Raw genomic sequence first — 20,485 nt, 5'->3', positions numbered from 1 at the left:
GCCGAAGCCGAAGCTCGATGTGGATGTGATGACCGGATTGAGAGTTGACGGAATCTAAAATGAACTAGGCTTATAGGTTGAAAATGAAACCGATGGACTAAACATTGAGCTATTATAGGACTAGCTGTGCCCGCGGCTTCGCCTGCGTGGAATTCGGTCTGTTTCAGTAAGCGGCTAATTCACCCCTAATTTATCTCCCTGTCCCCTGGAGACAGAACTTAAAGTAAAGTTGACAGATGGATACGCTAGAGGACTGTAGTCCAGATAAAATATTTTACAATTAGGTACCTACCACCAAAGATAGATATAACTCCGTAATAGATGGATACAGTCTAAGGAAAAAACGTGCCTCGAAAATCACGAAAATTTGATTCTCGATCAGATGTCGCTACTACCTTTTGCCTACTCTCGTATAGAGGGCGTTGACGGTTTCGTTTGTTATTACCTAACAATTTTAACGCATATCAGTGAAACATGGGTCAAAATAAAAAAAATATTAATGCAAATAAAAAAGATCATTTATCCATATTTAAATACATTTTATCGTATTTTAATAAATCTTCATTTTTAGTTTTAAAGTGTGTCGATAGATGGCAGTGAATTTACTGTGGTTACAAAATTTACTATGACAGTACCGTTCTATAATATTATATCCTCTTTGCTACCACTAAATAAAATTACACTACAAAATGAATATTTTTTTTGCCCTTATTCAAATTTTTGTCGTGATTTAAATGGCATAGAGTAGTATAGGTGTATTTCGAACGATACAGTACCATTTTTGTTTAACGTCCTTGACTGTACCTATGCAAATCGGGTACACTACATAATTCCGAAATTTTTTATTTCGAATTTTAGAATGTCGAATTTTATCATTCCGATTTTTAAATGCTCGACCCATCAAAATTCCGACTGTCATAATTACGAATGATGAAAATCACGAAGATTTATATTTCCGAAAACCCAAAAAGCCGAATATTGTAAATTCCGAACTACATAATTCCGACTATAACAATTCCGATGGTGGCAAACACCGAATTTAACATTTACGATTTTCAAAATCACGAATTCGGAATTGCCCTTATTCCGAATTAACGTGATTCCTATTTTAAATATCCCAATTTTTAAATTTCCACTTTTCTGGCAACAGTTCGTTTTCTTGGGGGTCGCAGTTCTAACCTAACCTAACCCACTTCTAGCAACAGTTCGGGTTCGCAGGTTCGCAGTTCTGTCTAATTTATTTATGCCGAATTTTTATGCCAAACATATTTTATGCCGAATTTAACATGATGCGGCACGACAGGTACCCGTAATAATTACTAAAACGTGAGTCTTCATTTGAATATCACGGATTTCATTTTTCCGATCTTGTAAAAAACCGAATTTCTGAATACCGAATTATTTTATTTCCGATCGGACAATGATTTTTCAGAATTTAGGAATTCGGAAAAAAAAATATTTTCGGAAAAGTGTAAAATCGGAACTTTAAGCTTTCTATCAAGTGACAATCGGATTTTAAGTTTTCGGAAATAGCACATTCGTGATTTTATTCCATCGTGTTTTTAAAAATCGTAATTTTGATATTTCGGACTTATAAATAATCGGGATTATGAAAGTCGTGGTTATAAAAATCGGAAAAACATATTTCGGAATATTTGGGTGTTCCCATCAAAATCATGTCATCCAAATCGGTCCTCCAGTCAAATCAGTCAAAGCGTCTGCCCCTTTTTTTTTTCGGAGTTTGAAATGCATCTGCCCCTACGACTTGTTGATGGTCATAGCGAAGCAGACGCTCACGGGGACCTGTAGGCGCTTGAAGCGGAACGGGAAGTTGCTCGGAATGAGAAGGATACGCGGGATGAACACGGCTTCTCCGGCGCCACACTCCGTCAGGATCTGCGCCTACATATGTATTACGTACGATATATTTGGGATCACAATCGAACTCGCGCTGGCTTGCCGTTTCAGCCGAAAGCGAAGCGACCTGCCTGGCTAGAGCGCCACTGAGTCTCTCACCGTGGTTTTTCTCAGTCTCCTGAGACCGTGCCCCTTGTGGCCGCAATGCATTGCGAGACTTTTGCGAAAGATTCGATTTTTTTCGGCAAGGCATGGTAACGCGTTTAAGTCCCAAATCGTTTGACATTTACTGAAAAATGATTTTTTTAAAGTACCCACCTTCGTGACCATTATTAAGAGGAAAGGGCACGGCCGCTTCTCCATGCAAACGCAGTCTCCATTTTTTTGGTTAAAAACTACCCTATGTTCTTCCACGGGACTCAAACTATCTCTATACCAAATTTTATCTAAATCGGTTTAGCGGTTTAAGCGTAAAGAGAAATTAAAAAAAGTTTTTTCATATTTTTTGTGTTTTCACTCGGGAATGGTATCATTTTGATATCATAAATGAATTCGGCATACCCGATTTATACAAAATCGATACCTAACTTGGCCTAGTAGCTCAAATGATATAGTTATCAAGATAAAGTTTTTAACCGCTTTTTCACCACCATGGGGGATGAATTTTTAAAAACGCTGAAAGTAATTTTCTTGCTTTTTAATATAATAACGTTTTGCAAAGTTTTAAGTTCCTAGCTTAAAATAAAATTTGCACCCCAAGACCCCTTTTCAACCCCCTGAGGGGTTAAATTTCCAAAAACGTCAAAATTAGTTTTTTTGTAATCGTCTATCATACCTTTCTAAGAAGTTTCAAAGCATTTGTAATGGATTCAAACTTTCAACCCCCTTTTAACCCTGTTAGGGGACGAATTCTTGAAAACGCTAAAATCACTTTTCCTGTATTATAATAATATGCTCATTATACAAAGTTTCAAGTAACGCACTCAAAAAAAAATTGATCTCCATACAAACTTTCAACCTCTATTTCACCTCCTTAGGGGATGAATTTTCAAAAACGCTGAAATTAGTTTTCTTGTATTTCAATAATATATCTTCTTACGAAGTTTCAAATTGCTAGCTTAAAATAAATCTTGAACCCCATACAAACTTTCATCCCCTTTTTAACCCCCTTAGGGGTAAAATTTCTCAAATTTTTATAGCCTAAAACCTGGCCGTGGATTTTTTCGACAGATTAGTAAAGTTTGCATCAAAATCCGTTCAGCCGTTTTCATTTGTAGCGCGGTCAAATAAACAGACAAACAGATAAACAGATAAACAGATAAACAGACAAACAGATAAACAGACAAAAATTCTAAAAACTGTTGGAATGTGTTCTGTTATCGATTCTAAGTATCCCCAGGCAATTTTTTTTCGAATATCTTCCATGTACAGACTTTCGACCCTCTTCCGCTTTATTATATGTATAGATAACAAACCGGACGCCTGCCTAAAAAACGGTATGCAATGGGGTTGTCCGGTCGAAGTATTTAGCAGATGGCGCAAGCATAGCTTGCCCTGTCAATCCCTAGAGTTGTGTCAAGTTTTTGTTTTTTTAATGGAACTTTATGCCCTGGATGCCAGCCCTTTAAGCCAAATCTCATAAAAAAGGGGTAAGCTATGATGGCGCCATCTATGCAAACCTTTGACAGTTGCCAACCCATTTCATTTCCGGCAGGCGGTGACTTGCCGACAAAATGGCCCCTAAAAAAAGTGACGTCTAGGATGGCTCAAGGGCAACACCGGTGTGAGGGCTTATTTTATTTATTATTAAAGTGTGTAACTTCTTTATCACTGCCATAAGTGATAATTCGAGAATTTTATTTAGATTAGGTATGATCATAGACATATATATTACTTCGTAAAGACCGGCCTTATACGAGCACTACGAATGGGGCCGATAAATTGGAGTCAAAATCGCATTTAGTTACACCAGCGCGCTCAGTCGTGTGGCGAATTGAGCAGTGGAAAGGCGTCACCATTGGTGTAAACAAAGTATACGCGTATGCATACAATTCCGACCGAACACCGACGCCTTTCCACTACGCAATTCGCCACACAACTGAGCGCGCTGGTGTAACTAAATGCGATTTTGACTCCAACGTATCGGCCCCATATATATATATATATATATATATATATATATATATATATATGTCGCAGTACGATAGATAAAGCCGTTATATAGTTATAACCCTAGGGATATAATTATATGTCGTAACATAGTTATACGATAGCGATTTATTAATATCTTACTAGGAATATAATTATAATACGTCTTTAGTTTAGTGTATATTACTGGATTAAGTTTAGTGAAATAATTGTAGCTAGGAGTGCGGCGGTGCGGCGGAGGTAAAGTTATATCCCTAGGGATATAGTTATATGCCGTATAATACGTAGTATAATCATATCCCTAGTAAGATAGATATATCTTACTAGGAATATGATTATAATACGGTATTTGAATGGTGGTTAAATGGTTATAAATCTGCTAGGGAATCAAAGAAAACAGTAAGTATATTCGTTTTTATTTTAATTACAAAATCAACTTCGCCGCACCCCCGCACTACACTGCTACAATTATAATACTGATACATAATCCAGTAATATAACTATATTACTAAACTAGAAAAGTATTATAATAGTTATATTCTTAGTAAGATAGTAATGAATCGCTTTCGTATAACTATGTTACGACATATAATTATATAGGGTTATAACTATATAACAGCTTTATCTATCGTACTGCGACATATATATGTCTATGGGTGTGATACACCTCTACCCCCGTGATTGCTTTAATGAAATGGAAGACTAATTGGGAGCTTGAAGCTAAAATAAGTTTGTTTACAGAAATAACATTCGAGACAGCCTTTAAACTAAAAGCATTGTTTCGAATAAAATTAAATACACAGAGAAAAGTGTTTCCCTTTCAAATGTTTAGAAAAGTTAATTTCATTTAATAATTAAGGGTGATTAAAGACGAAAGGGGACGACCACCGAAAAACCGGTTTCCCATACAAATGTATCCCCCATTTTCCGCCCTGGATATTAACATTATTGAAAATACATACTAATGTAGTTCCCCGTATGTTGTTTACATTATATCAATTTCTGGGTCGAACCTAATTTTTATTATATGGACAGTAACCATTCTCAGAAAATATATAAAGAGTATGAGCGAGTGCAGCTGCGTCTAATTAGTTACCACCCGTAGTTACATTTTATATTCACGGTGGCTTAAAAATAAGTCCATTCCCGTTGCCAGGGAGATTCGCGAAAAATTTACCCTTCCATAGAAAATGGACCAGCCAAAATGTATGAAACCGCCAAATATTTTTTCGCGATTTCGTGGTTGGTCCCATAGTAAAAATTGCTCAGTATAATCCCAAAACCTCCCTGGCAACGGGAATGCACTTATTTTTTAGCCATCCTGTATATGGAGCCACAGTACCTAACTAGAACGCAAATACAAATAACTTTATTTTGCATGAAATACACACAGCATGAAAAAACAGCTTTTAATAAAACCGATTCATCGAACTTGATGAGCCGAAAATTAAGGGTGTATGAATAGACAAGGTCGACTCATGGAGCCGTCAGCCTGTCACGGTCGCCGACGGTCAGCCTATCAGAAGCGACACGGGAGTCTGCGGCACCTCTTGCCCTCGCGGGTCGATGCTCCCGGGCATCTTGCGTAACTAACCCTCGCCCTGTAAAGGCTTACTCTGAATTTAGGCGTAGGGTACTGTAAATTCGACTATTAGATCCTAATCATTAATAATTTAGTAGGGGCCATTACTGGTGTATGTTGTTATGGATAAAGTTGTTCTCGCGAGTCAATGCTCTGATGGTCCATTTATATAGTCCTCCATGTCGTGTCCGACAACGGCGACCTTTACAAAATCCTTTACAAAGTCCATTTATTGTTCATGCGTAACTATCTCCACCCCATCAAGGCCCCTTCTTTCTTATTATAATATACAATACAATACAAATATTCTTCATTGCTCACCAATATCAAAAAAAACATGATATACAAATTAGGCATACAAATTAAACTATGGTTGACAACCGGTGGTCTTATATAAATGCGTTATAATATACCTATGTGATGGTTTATTTCTACATAAAAACAACGTTATACGCAACATTTTGGATTCCTGTCAATTTTTGATGCAAGCGGAATGAGGGAGACAGCTAAAAGCATCTACCAAAAACCAAAGCCTAACGGCAAGAGCAGGTCGATAGAAACGCTCCATCATAGTTATATTGGATACCAAAGTCGGAGTTGTCGTAACTATATAATACTAGCTTTTGCCCGCGACTTCGTCTGCGCGGACTTAGTAACATCAGTTAAAGTAATTATCGCGCCTGGAAAAATTCTCATGGCAATCATTCAATTTGAGAATATTATGCACACAAATTAGCAGGCACTTCATAATTATCTCAATTCCATCCCGCTTTTCACTTTCTTAAGGGATGATTTTCGGGATAAAAACTATCCTATGTCCTTCTCCGGGACTCAAACTATCTCTATGCCAAATTTCATCTAAATCGGTTCAGCGTGTTAAGCGTGAAGAGGTAACACACAGACAGACAGACAGACAGACTTTCGCATTTATAATATTAATATGGATATACATGCCATATTCTCTAAAAGGCCACCATGCACAGATCCAAAACTATTTTAAAAACTAAAAGTAATGCTTACACTATGCCCAGATGTACGATTTTTTTTTGTAATATCGTCTTGTTCGTAAACCGTAAATTTTCTTGTAGTATTTGTCCACAATGGTTATTGTTACTCGCTTACTCGGGTGGATTAGGTAAATTTTGTCAGTCGTTATTTTTTACATTGAGCTCCCAAGACTAAAAGCAATAATTAATCACGTGTAGTTTTTAAATAAAAATATTGTACCAAAAAACGGCTAAGTTGTACCCATAATTAACAATACGGTCTTTACCTACCCAAAATGTTGTCTAGGAAATAATTAATATGCGATCTCGGCAATAAAGAGGACGAAACGCTTTGATAATCACTGGTTGTTGTTTGAGACTAATAAGAATAAAAATCGCTTTCACCCAATAATCATCATTTTAGATTCCATCAACTCTCAATTGTCTTTACACCCTAGCGGGTGCTGCCTCTGCGTGTGTCCCATGTCACATGGGCAAGGGCAGTATCCGCTCGGTGTACCCATAACATCTCAGTGTCAAAATGGACTCTACGTGTTGACTTCGGCTCCGCGCACGCCTCCAAAATGTCCGGAATACCATTGTTCCGTGATGAGTAAAGATATATAATAGGTATGTAATATGTATGTAAGATAAAAATAAAACAACTTCTTTGCTACAAGCAAACAGAATTTCTAGCGACAAACCAGATCTAATGACCGTACGGTTATCCTTGAAAGTCTGCCATCAGCCGTACATCATAAAGAACTGATTGAGCTTGCGTTCGTATCCGCTATGGAATCATATCATAACAGAACAACCGACTAACGTCACTAACATTATGGTGCATTGAGATAATACCAATGTACCCTACATAAGTAAGTCTGTAAAGTTGAACATTTGATATTGACCAGTAGTGGACCAGTAAGGAATAGTAGTTTTGTGACTGCTACATAATGAAAGGCACTAAAACCCGAGTGTGGGTTTATGAAACGAACGAAGTGAGTTTCATAATAGAATCACACAAGTGTTTTAAAGCCTAATTATGTACAGTTACATACACTGCTTTATCTACACACATATTATAAACTTTCTATGATATATTCACTAACCTCATATTACAGCCGACATTGGGGCATAGTTGCTCTCTGGCGGAATTCGCGGATATGGGGTGGCGTCTCCAAAATATCTTTATCGCACATTTTACGCGAAACTTTTGCTAGAGTTACTTTAAAAACAACTTATACAACAAAACAAATTATTTTTCCCCGCACTAGCTCGGAAAGTTGTCTTTTATCCTTCAAAACAAGCGGGGAAAAACGGGTTTTATCCACTAGTGGGGAAAGTAATTTGACCTTGGATGGAGCGTGTTTAAGTAGCTTGACAGATAACAAAACGTTAAACGCTCATGATAATGGTTCGTTCGATATTAATTATCATTGAACAAATGGTTTGAGAATCTAATAAAAAATACCAAATTTAGCTTTATTTAATGATTTTAAGTCATACACCTTAAAATTCCATAAGAAACGTTGTTTTTTTTATAATGATGTTAAATATAATTCTGAACGCACAAGTTGAGTCGATGCAATTTGAAAACGCATCGTTGACATTTCATACGTCAGAAATGTCAACATTGTCAACAAATTTTTTACTTAAAAACTTTTCACACCGACGCGTAAAAATACACAACTTCAGAGTTTTCTGTTATAATATCGTAAAAAAATTAGTGATTCCAGTGATGAAGATGATCTAACTCCTGTGGATGTTGCACTTTCCTCGCTATAGTGAGGTGAAAAGTTTTGTGTTACACACGGGTGCAAATGTATTTTACTTCTCGTGTGTTGAAACACTCGCGGGTAAAATACAACTTTGCACCCTTGTATAACAAATAACTATTTTTACTTACAAACTTGTCGCTCTGTGGCGCGTCTAATGTTCGATACCAACTAACAAGCGAGATTTGTCAAAATTGTATGCAATTGACATTTCATTTCGAATAAAACGTTATCTCGACTGATATTAGAATAGAAGTCAAATCAAATTTCTTTGTTTTTCAGATGCTCGAAATTTGAATGAAATAATATTATCGAAATCGATGTTATTATTTAGCAATAATAACATTTTCACAGATAAAAAATTTGCTGTAACAAAACAGTTTATCTTAATATTGGCCATTATTTACGGATTTTAAAGGCAAGGCAGAGGGTTTATGATATGTGTGTAGATAAACTATATAAAGCTTGACCATTAATATATGATCATTGTCAAGAGGGTGCTGTTATTCTCATGTATAGGGTGACAGTTCAGTTCAATATGAAAAAATTAGTTTCAGTGAAATTTCGCAACATGGCGCGTGATCATATATTACTGGCCAGGATTTAAATAGTAAGGTAGGTAAATACGGTGAACTCGCCAAGCCGCGTACAATCAATAACAAAAAGCCTTGCATCCAATTAATTACCAGATTACTTCTATAAGTATATTTTTTGTTGAAACCTAAAAGTATCTCTTTTGACATAAGTACTGGCTGTGGCAAGGCCAGCATCGTCTAGTATATGCAATTATATGTTAAGTCAATGAATAGGCATAGATAGTAGACACATGGACCCAGTCTAGCGACTGGAGCAGCACGGGAGTCTGGCACGGCAGTTCGATGACCGGCTCAGGGCCGTTAGGCGTCTTTTGAATTGCGTAACTAACCCCCGCCCAATTTCCTGTAACTGTCTACTTTCCATGTATAGGAAAATTTTAATATGCAAATGCCCATTTGCTAAGATCGATCAGGTTTTTGTGAAGCTTACTTGCTGCCGGAATGAAACTTATAGTATTCATTCACCAGAAAAATCCTAGGATTATGAGCCTAATAGTGGTTCAGTGGTGTTGAAAATAACTATTTTTTACTTACCGATTATAGCTTATTTCTTACTTTGCCGATTTTGCATGTACAACCAGCCTTAAAGTTTATAGTCTATGATTGTTCATTATTTTTAGTATGTGGGTATTTTTGCACTTTGTAATTTTTCCTCAGTCACCCGTTGACCACGAACGCTGTAAAGGTTTCGAAACGTCGGGATGTATTATAAATTCAATATACGCGATATAATCCGTTTTCATAGTTTTATTTCATGAGTAACTATCGCGGTAACCGAAGACAATATTATTTTTTACTTATTCTAAACATACGAAATTGTATCGAGGATAACCATATTCTTATCTACCCACATTTATTTATCTCGCGCCGTGCCAACACGATGAAATATTTAAATGAATGACATTTATTCAATCTCCCGTCTAGACGGTGCGTGTTGTCAGTTTTTGCTGTGTATTTTTTTGTTACAATTAGTGATACTGCGTCAATTATATCATTATAATTAATTACTTGCCTACTTGAATATCTTGTAGGAACTACAAACAGATAATTTTATCTCCGTTGCCACACTTGCAACGAAGATCTGTGCTGTCATCGTTATGAGCTGCCCTAATTAACATTTGATCGTGAGGCGTTCATTATAAATATAAATAATTATGTAAGTAATTTCTATTCGCTTATCGTCGGTTCAACTGCCACTGTGACCTGTCTGTTTGATATACGGTGCACGGTTTAAATTCCAAGAGTAATGACGCAATATTTTGTCTAGTGCATGAATGCCTACTCAGGTGGTGTTGAAATAGTGAAGGTTTGTAGGGTTTGAACGGTGTGTGGTGTGCGGAGAGTGCTGAGCGGGTGCCGTGGAGGGAAAGCGATAGTGGTGGCGGGTGTCTTCGGCGGGGAAGGGACGGAACCTTCGCTCTGATAACCCACATCCGCGCCGCCCGCCCCGCCGGCGCCGCGCCGGGCCCTCCCTGTCTACAGCTACACGGGTAGCTGGATTGCTATACATTATGTGTAAAGCGGTAACGCTTTGTTCTGCTCAGGTATCTACAGTTTAGATGTACCTAACTCGTCATTTATCCTAATGTAATCAGCGTCTATCGGCCCGAATTGGACTAAGATACGTCAAATATAATATCTAGAAACGATATGGATTAGATATGTCAGTGTCAAAAGTGACGTTTCTTTAAACAAAATCGTTACTTTTGACCCTGACACATCTAATCTGTAATTTATTTTTGTAAACCTGTGTTTTGTACAATAAAGTGATTACTACTACTACTAATCCAATATCGTTTCTAGACCTAATATTTGATGTATCTTAAAGTTCGAATCGAACCGTATGTCAACGATTACTAGACAAGGTTCGGCTCGGATATATATAATAAGGAAATACGTTCGTGATTGTAGTTAAATACAAACGCACTTGATAACATCAAAAATGTAATCACACTACTATTGTAGTTAATGTAGAACTACGTTTATAAATAGTCTGTATCTTTAGGTGTTTTAAATAATGTAAACAAACGACAATAAGGTATTTTATTTGGCAAGAAAATTCTTCAAGTCAATTAATTTAACAAGATGTGTCAAAACTTACAGAAGTTTTACTACGATATTATTACTTACTCAGCTATAATCGTGGTATTTTGTTAATAGGAATATATCGGGATGAAATGATTAATCAATAGTAATTTAGTTTTGTAATATATGCTATTACTTCGCCCCCATAAAGAACCTAAAACGAGATAGTATATTTAGCCATTTGAGGGTTTGGCTGGTTAACTGATAAATGTTTCGAGGACCCGAAAATGTAAAAACACATTGTTTACATTTATTTAACTACCTAAAGATACAGACTATAAGTTTAAACATGCTTTTTGGGTTTCTGGCGGAACTGTATCTAGTTTAAATTGGTACGGATAAATACAAATAGTTACCTACGACCTAGGGCTAAACGTATAATAAGTATACATAGACACAAATGAATCGCACCTATATATGTTTAAATACACTAAATATATTATTGGTATTGTAATACATTTAACTAGGTAGTATATAATGACATACACTACCGCTCAAAACTTTTTAATACAGTTGCTCAAAAAGTGCTACTTTTCGTGGCTGTTTAGCGTGCGGAAAGTTGGTTTTCGCGAACTAGTGTTTTTTTTCTTTTCCAATTTATTTTAAATGTTTACTTGTTCCAATTCATGACTACTTTCATGAGTTCATTCATGAGTGTTAATATTAGTTTCCTTTAACGTCGTAATCAACATAAAAACCTACTGTTAATGTAAGAATACGAAAAATATGCATATTTCATATTTTATTACTTACCTCTTCATCATTATAATACTATAAACACGTTTATTTTTTAATGTTGAAAAACCGTTCTTAATAAGTTGTCTGAATGGAACGGAACGCCTGTCAAAGAAGAGGCGTATTTTCTTACTGCAAGAATGTTTTTAGTTTCCAAAGGCAACATTCGATAATGTTTTTATAAATATATGATACACAAATAATCATAAATAACGATATTTAGGTAATAATAGTACAATGTTTTAATATTTACAATTGTTTCTGTCTTATAAAACATGCATTCAAAAAAAAAATCATTGAAGTGGGTTCAATAATAATAACAAAATCTATTCTAGTCGAATAAAAGCTAGAAAAACACTTCTTCATAATGTCAATGTCAATGATGTCACAGAATTAATAATATAAAAGTTTCGAATTCCATTCCTTACTTGTTGCTTTTCTTATTTTTTCGCAACTGTATTAAAAAAGTCGTTCGATACGCGTGCGGAAATGTCATTCTTCACTCGTCCCGAGTCTTGGCAAGATATCTCGGTACTCGTGAAGTAATGACATACCTTCCGCACTAGCATCGAAATGTACTATTTTAATAGGCACTCGTAATTTTTTCCATACAATTGTATACAAAATCGACTTTCAGAATTATACCGCTGTCGCAGTCGGGTAACAGTTTTTTGTGGAGTTTACTTTTTTAATTTAACAGACATATCGAGCTTCAAAACGATGTGCAGAATATTCGTGTACATTGCCCATTTACCAAATGGTAAGCGTAAAAAATCCATTAATCGTTTTCCAGTACAAAATAGTTTTATTTTGTATGAACTAGTATATAAGGGTTTTTTAAATAGTTGCATAAACTTGAAATTTTAAAGGATGTCTTTGGCAACAATTTGAGGCTCAATATATTTACCTAAATAAAAATTCAATCCAACATGTAAGAGAGTCATTTGCCTGCGATAGGACAGTATGATTTTGAAAATAATTTTTGTATACATATAATTATATGGTGTAAATTGCGGGTGCCTAAATACTTTTGAGAGGTAGTGTATACTATATCTTTTGAAAGGTAAAGCTGCCCGTCCTAAATGATACACGACACGTTACACCTTTAATTTAGCTGTAAGGTTTAGCTGTAGGTGTATTTTACCATTAAAATAAATCAAACCGATGCCAAAAAAAAGCGAAATACATACAATTTTAAAGCCCTATAAAAATACAATAAAAAATATATTACAACGTATTCTTCAACAATATAATAAAACCAATCATATATCATAATATAATATAATGTAAAAAATCGAATTTTAGAATTAAAATTTATATATTTACAGAGATGCTAATATCGTACAAATTATGCAACGCAAAATATTTCACGTCACGTCTCCGTCACCTTAAAAAACTAACTTAGACCATACTTAACTATTATTAATCTTAAATGTATTTTAAACATCTAGTAAACTAAGTACACATTGTGACAACGATTGTTTTTCATGTTTAGTAGTTTCAAAGAGGATATAATAAGATAGAGCGGTACTGGCATAGTAAATTTTGTAACTACTTTAAATTCACTGCCATATATCGACATACTTTAAAACTAAAATGAAGATTTATAAAAATACGTTAAAATGTATTTAAATATAGATAAACGTTTTTTTTATTTGCATTAATTATTTTAATATGATTTTGACCCATGTTCTTTCACTGATATGCGTTAAAATTATAAATAACAAACGAAACCGTCAACGCCCTCTATACGAGAGTAGGCCAAAGCTAGTGGCGCCATCTGATCGAGAATCAAATTTTCGTGATTTTCGAGGCACGTTTTTACCCTAGTCTGTATCCATCTATTACGAAGTTATATCTATCTTTGGTAGTTTCCTAAGGCCCATAATCATAGGGTCCGAATTTACTAGGAGACGATTTAAGAGATCCGTAATCGTCTTAGGGATTGACATCTTCCGAGTATTATTAAGCCTAAACTGCTTAATATTTTTCATTGTGGACTCGGCAACTTTTTCTGAAAGCTCTATCGATAACATCACGTGGTCAATCAATTTATCTCCATGAATTAGGACTTTATGAACAGATGCCGGCATATAGTGCTTACCATCAATTTTATTCGATAAGTTGCCGGGCCGTCTCTAGCCCATAATTTATTTTATACCCAGAATTAGAGATGGGTAGGGGTGAGTAAATACTGAGTATTTACTCGGTATTTACTCAAAGTATACAGTAAATACTCGTATTTACTCATTTTGGTGAGTAAAAACGATTATTAACAAAATTTAAATATTTTGGTGAGATTTAAGTACTAAATTGGTTTCTATTTAATTGTGTTAACGTGTATTAATGATATTTATGTTATAAGAAGCTTATTACGCTTAGTTTTTGGCAAAAAGGTGATTATCAGTGAGAGGTAATTTGGAATTTAGCGGATATAGACGTGATAAAGCATAGTTAACAATTTTGTTTTAAATAAGAAGGTACTTAATTACTTTCAAAGTTACTTAATTACTTACGGTCTAGATAAGTGCATGTTGCAAGCTGATTCACATATTATACAGTTTTTAACCAGTTGTTTATTAAAATAAAACTGCGACGAAAATACTTTACAATATTATAGCTCTTACCAGATAGCGCAGCGATTGTTACATAGTATGTATAGTTGTTCTTACGGCTAACTCTTTGTCTATTGTAAGTAAAACCGCACGTGCTACTACCTGGAAAAAAGGTTCGGTCATTGGCATATAATTCTAATAGGGTATTTGACTACTAGTCAAATCAGTTTCTTTTTTCGAACTGTCAAAACGATTTTGCTACTATGGAATTCATATGAAACACTCCTAACACTAGCATGAGTAGCATGTGACGTCACAATCAAATTACCTACTCTTTAGTTTTATACGGGCTTTAAAATAGAAATGGTGTCTAAAAATAACTGCTGTCTACGTTTCTCTATTAATCTTCTGGTGCTTTATTTAATGCATGGTGTAAAATAATTAATTCTAAATACAGTCAAATGCTCTATTGGCTTATCAATATTCGGGAATCTAAAATATTAAACACGAACTTTCATTGGGCATATAATAATATAATTTGGCTGTGTATTAATATTTTAGCGCCAATAATTTATATGAGCCTCAAATATATAGTCGTTTTCTTTTTAAAATGTGGTCTTCTCCTCCTTGCATCGGTTCCTCATTTCTGAGGGTCGTGGTCACTTCTAGGTAACTTCTAGCTTATCTTGGACAATTTGCCGCCACTTCTTTCTGTCTGTCGCCGAGTGTAGGGACCGTGGAGCGTTACGTCAAGGGCTGAGCGAATTTGGTCTGTCCACCGCATTGGGCTCCTGCGTTTCGGTTTATCGCCTTCGATGTTACCAGTGATTACCAGCTTTTCCAGGTTATCACTGTTTTTCCTGGCAATGTGGCTAAAATTCATAAAAATACAACTCATATTGATTAATTTAAGGCTCCGTTTTTGTTGCCGATTTATAAATTTTAGTACCTATGGCCAGAATGGTTACTGAGTGGGACCCACGGAACACCATAGACGGTGCAGGCCGGGGTTCAGGCAGACCGAAAAGGAGATGGCGGGATGACTTGGACGCATTCTACCCGAAATGGTGGGAAAATGACGATGACAGGGTCGAATGAAAAAAACGAGGGGAGGCCTTTGCCCAGCAGTAGGACACCAAAGTAGGCTAATAAAAAAAAGGTACCTATTTCTTTTTTTTTAAACTACCCAAATTAGATTAATTAGTTGACCGGTTAGACGTGCCAATTACAATGGAAAACTATTAATTACGTCCCACGTTTAGGGGGTGGGAGGGAGTCTAGAAAATGTGACATGTTGTGACACGGGGGAGAGGAGTTACAAACTTTGTGACGTCACTTCAACTTCACTTGTAGTCGAAAATTGTTTTGATTGTTTGTATTCGCGATACAACTAAATAAGCTAGTTTTTGAAACGATATATCGTATCGGTTTCGTATCATAAAATTTCTTATATTCCTATTATTTAAAATATTTTTATTAAAATCATTTAATTTACTTATTTCGTTGAAAACAAAATTGTCAAATATGTGAATTCACACGAGGGGGAACGGGATTGCCAAATGTGAAATCACGAAATTCGTGTGATGTAATTTATGGATGACCCCTAGGTCAACGCTCAAAAACCAGTGTAAGTGCGCTCTCCGATATATATACATTTTATATCGGATAACGCGCCTTTGTTACGCATCTCATTGACACATTTTAGACTGGTTCTGTAGCGTTCGACTCGCCGAAACTCAGTAACCGTAGAGGGACCCCATACAGCCTCGCAATTTTTCCGTAGTTCATTTTGAATCTTATTGCAAGTTCCATAGAAATTGTAATTCAATAACCGGTTAAATTGACCGAACCGTTTTTTATTGAGTGAGTATTACGTGCGGTTTTACTTACAATAGACAATGAGTTAGCTGCAAGGGCCAGCTTGAAAATTAACGACTATAGATAGTACATAGTATAGCCGTGTAGTATACGCGGTCAAAGTTAGCGATTCTTTTTTGCAGGTAGTAGCACGTGCGGTTTTACTTACAATAGACAAAGAGCTAACCGAAAAGGCCAGCCTGAAAACTAACGACTATAATTAAATCATATTTTAACCACACTAAATACATAGTTACGGTATACGGCAAATACGGGTATTTTAGGTAAATATTTGGTGGGTTTTTACTAACTACCCATCTAGTTGCGGTCAACTGCTGCTTAGAAAGCGTCGTTCCACGCTGGGTTCCACTCTCCCATTAAAATAAGTGACTGAGGACTGGAATAGAATCCACAGGTCCGCCTTTTAGAATCCTGAATCCCCGTACACGCAAAAGTACGTGTTTACGCGGCACTTACGTCCTTTTATGAAGAGTTTTTTTAATGAAAACTCAAAAATGACCCGACCGATCATGTTTAAAGTACTTTATTCTCAAAGTATTTTCTAGGCTCTATTCTCCCGATATTTTTTCATATTTTATTAAACTTTGTTCCAAAAGTTATAGAGGGATGAACATTACTTTGGCCTTTGGAAACGGTTTTTTCCCAAAAGTATTAATTTTATCGAAAAAAGTGTATAATAACATTTAAGTTATTTTTAAAGACCAATTTAATGATGTGCCACACGTTGGTGGTTTCAGATTTTTTTATTGTGACACTTAGTTACATGTATGGAACGCCCCTCTTAAAATATATTTTTTTACTAATTGGACTACTAAATCCAGTACAAAATACACCTTTATTTCAGATTTCTATACCCTGTCAGCAGTGTCAGCACTCTAAATAGTTTATACCCACCAAATTGGGTATAAACGAGTAAATACGGGTAAATTGAGTAAATACTGAGTATTTACTCGGTATTTACTCTTGAGTATTTACTCATTACCCATCTCTACCCAGAATTAATACACTACAATGGTACCACATCTGTGAATAAGTTTTTTTTAATGTCAGTTAGCTGAAACAGCAGAAAAAACCTGCGTGCCGTATTTTGTAATTCCACTTCCGCTGATTACAAGCTTTTTATTAACTTGCAATGTACCTATGTAAGCAAGTATGTATGTAATACGTAACTATGTTTGTATACGGGTCAAATCTTGCAAGTTAAATTTGACCCACTTCCCGGTTTCCGATGAAGCTGAAAATTTGCATACATATTTATGTAAGTCGGGAGACAATGCAATATTATGGTGCTATCGAGCTGATCTGATGATGGAGACAGGAGGTGGCCATAGGAACTCTGTGACAAAACAACGCAACCTAATTGTGTTTGGGGTTTTTAGAATTGTATCGATAAGTATTAGTTGCCTGTGGAAAGAAAAGTACAGTCAGCGATAAAAGCTTGTACCAAAAATGAAATTTTGCCAAAAACTTATTTTTCATTTACTGTGACTTTTGCTTCTTCGGAGTGGCATCGTTAGTTTACTTGCAATATTTTAGCATTTGACGGTAACACTGGATTATTTTCACTTTTAATATACTTTTGTATCAATAAAATTGATATTGATGATTTGTTAATTTTGCTTCAATTAATAAAGATAAAATTTCATCCTCGTTCACCTCACTCCGAATACCGTCGGTTGAAATATCAACTAAAGAGTTTATGGCAGATTTATCCTTTTGTAAAATTTCAGCTAATCTTCTGCGCTTGGTTCGGTAACTGCACGAACCGAAGTCCTTCTTCGGTCGCTCTAATTTGAAATTAATGTCACATTTTATTATCTAACACTAAAACACTTGTTGTTGACGAGGTCGTAGTACCTATATGTAAGTCTACGGCTTCTACACTATTTAACCACTTATTATATTTAGCAATAACTGTTACCCTAGTTCTACTCTCTTTCTTCCAAAATGTTGATACATTTCTACTTAAACTATTAAGGCTATGTAGATTGCTAACATTAATGTTTTCAGCCTCTGCTGGAAGCTGGTGCACAAGTATTTGGAGAATATTGCGTGCCCTGTCAATAGACGAAGAAAACGTGCAGTGAAAAAAAGTACCAGAAAAGGAACAAAAATCGTTAGAAAGTATAATTCAAAATTGGTAAAAACAGCTAAATTTCGTAGCGGGTGCTACGAAATTCGTAGAGGGCTTATAGCCTTCGGTAGAGCACGTAAGAGCAAACAAAATACAATGATACCATAACTACGCTTTATGGGCAATACGACGTATATAAAGTTTTTGTCCCTATGTGGCCCCTTACTTTTAAAAGCTGCCGTAAATACTCGTAGCAGTAAAAACTTGGTACCATTAAGAGGTCACGTAGACCCCAAGCTATTTGATATTATTTAATAAATACCAAGCTATTAATAGCAACTAATAATAATTCATATCTTTGTTTACAACTTCCATAATGATGCTATTGATAACAATTAAAGAATTTCGAAATATGTGCCGTAAAGAAACTTTCACTTGACCGTGTCACTGATAACGGTATTAAGCGTGATCGATGTGCTCACTTCGAGGGACCGAAAATTAATGATCTACTTAAATAATTTAGAAACTATATATAGTCGTAGGTGGTATAGCTATTACTTGATAATTTTCCATATATAATCTTTACCCAAAAGTCACTATGGAGTTCCTAGACTTATGGCCTACTACGGGGCCAATGATGCGTGACCGAAGTTAAATACGAGTCACTGGATGGGTTCGTAGGTTCGTGAAATGTAACTAGGTGGGCAAATCTACATATACCTATGTTGAAAACGCAAAGTTGCCGGTGTTGACGATATTATCTATTCAATGGTATTTTAGAACAACTTTGGGAACAAATCAAATTCTTTTATTAAATATTATTAAATTTATTAAATATAATTGTGTTTTTTTAAGTAGTCACACTACTATATATAAATTATAAACTGTAATAGATATTATATAGGTATATTAAAGAAAAAGTGACGAAGCCCTGCAGTGGTATTTTAGAAGTTCTCCATTTGGCTCTCGATAGGTACCGTCATTATCAGCTAGCGATATATAATAGTATACTAACTAATGAGTTAATGTTCAACTGCATCTCCATTATACTTGAGTTTATGTTTACAGATAACTTGAGTCAGACATGACGTGTGAGTAAATACACGTCAACTTGTTTATTACTTTAAAAACAGCTCGTTGCATTTAATTCTATGGGTCATTATTGGTTTAAGAATTTGCAATACATGCCACAATTTATTATTTCCACGTTCGCAAAAAGTATACGAAATCCATCTGCTTCACTTGCTACTTGAAAATTGAGTTCGTGATCTGTCAGATTAGAAGTTATTGTCAGTGGTAGGTAGCGAAGTGGTGCGGGCGGCGGCGAGTGCGGAACCGAATCGGTATAGGCAACGAAAGTGCACTGACCGGTGTGTGGTGTGGGGTCGGGGTCGGGCGCCGCTGTCGGCGGGTGTCGGGGCGGCGGAGGCGGCGCGTGGCCGGTGTCGTTGGAGGGCGCGCTGGCGCAGGCGGCCGCCGGCGGCGCATCTTCCGCGGCGCGGGCGGCGAGCGGCGGCGGCGCGCCGGCGGACGGGCTGGGGGGAGGCGCGCAGAGCGCGACCAGCCGCAGCAGCGCCACGCACCACCACCAGAGCACGGCGGCCAGCGCGCGGGCAGCGCGCCCGACGCGGCCCGGGGTCCTCACGCGACCGAAATACGCGCACCTACGAGCTGTGCACCGGCGCACCTGGCTCTCTTACCCGGGTACGGACAGCTCGAAGCGACGCGGGAGCGCGCGCGCGGCCACACGGCGACTGGAGCGCCGCTCCCGATCGCGCACGACCGCGCCCGAACACTATTTCGGGATCGACGCTCCGCGCCGCTGCCGCCACCCGCCCGCCGCACGCTGCCAATTTTACGCAAAATTGCGGGCGGGCGGTGATGCGATATGTACTGCACCGCAGTCACCTGCATTTGCACTATCGTGCGCTAATTAAAGCATTTCCTTTTTTCATTGAGGAGGTCAAGCGGGCCGGTGTGGGTCCGGAACGCGGACCCCTGCGCCGACGCCGTCGCGCCGCGCGACACGTGCGCTGCCCGTCCACTCAAAATAGTTTGCGGCGACGTGCTGCTGGCCCGTGTCAATAGATACAATGTCGTAGCTATTGGCAAGGAAACAGAGACGCGCACTATCTCACTGTCTCGCGCTCTCTGTGTTGTGAATTCTTATGCACGGTTTATATTTAGATGTAAAATTATTTCTGATATAGATAG

At 36.8% G+C, this 20,485-nt stretch overlaps 1 protein-coding gene across 1 annotated transcript in view; it reads right to left on the bottom strand.

The window, feature by feature from the left end:
* LOC134745686 (sterile alpha motif domain-containing protein 1) overlaps nucleotides 1-20,185 on the bottom strand; it is an 88,327-nt gene extending 68,142 nt beyond the window's left edge. The window contains exons 1-2 of the mRNA XM_063679802.1: nucleotides 19,959-20,185; nucleotides 19,640-19,911 (exon numbers count right to left, since the gene is read on the bottom strand). Of these exons, the coding sequence (XP_063535872.1) occupies nucleotides 19,640-19,911; nucleotides 19,959-20,185 (499 nt within the window). The remainder of the gene's footprint in view (nucleotides 1-19,639; nucleotides 19,912-19,958) is intronic.
* Nucleotides 20,186-20,485: the final 300 nt, after the last annotated feature.

This window comes from Cydia strobilella, chromosome 11 (assembly GCF_947568885.1).
Source record: "Cydia strobilella chromosome 11, ilCydStro3.1, whole genome shotgun sequence".
Lineage (NCBI taxonomy): Eukaryota > Metazoa > Arthropoda > Insecta > Lepidoptera > Tortricidae > Cydia > Cydia strobilella.
Note: the sequence above shows the minus strand (reverse complement) of the source record. Positions and strands in the feature narration are given on the sequence as shown.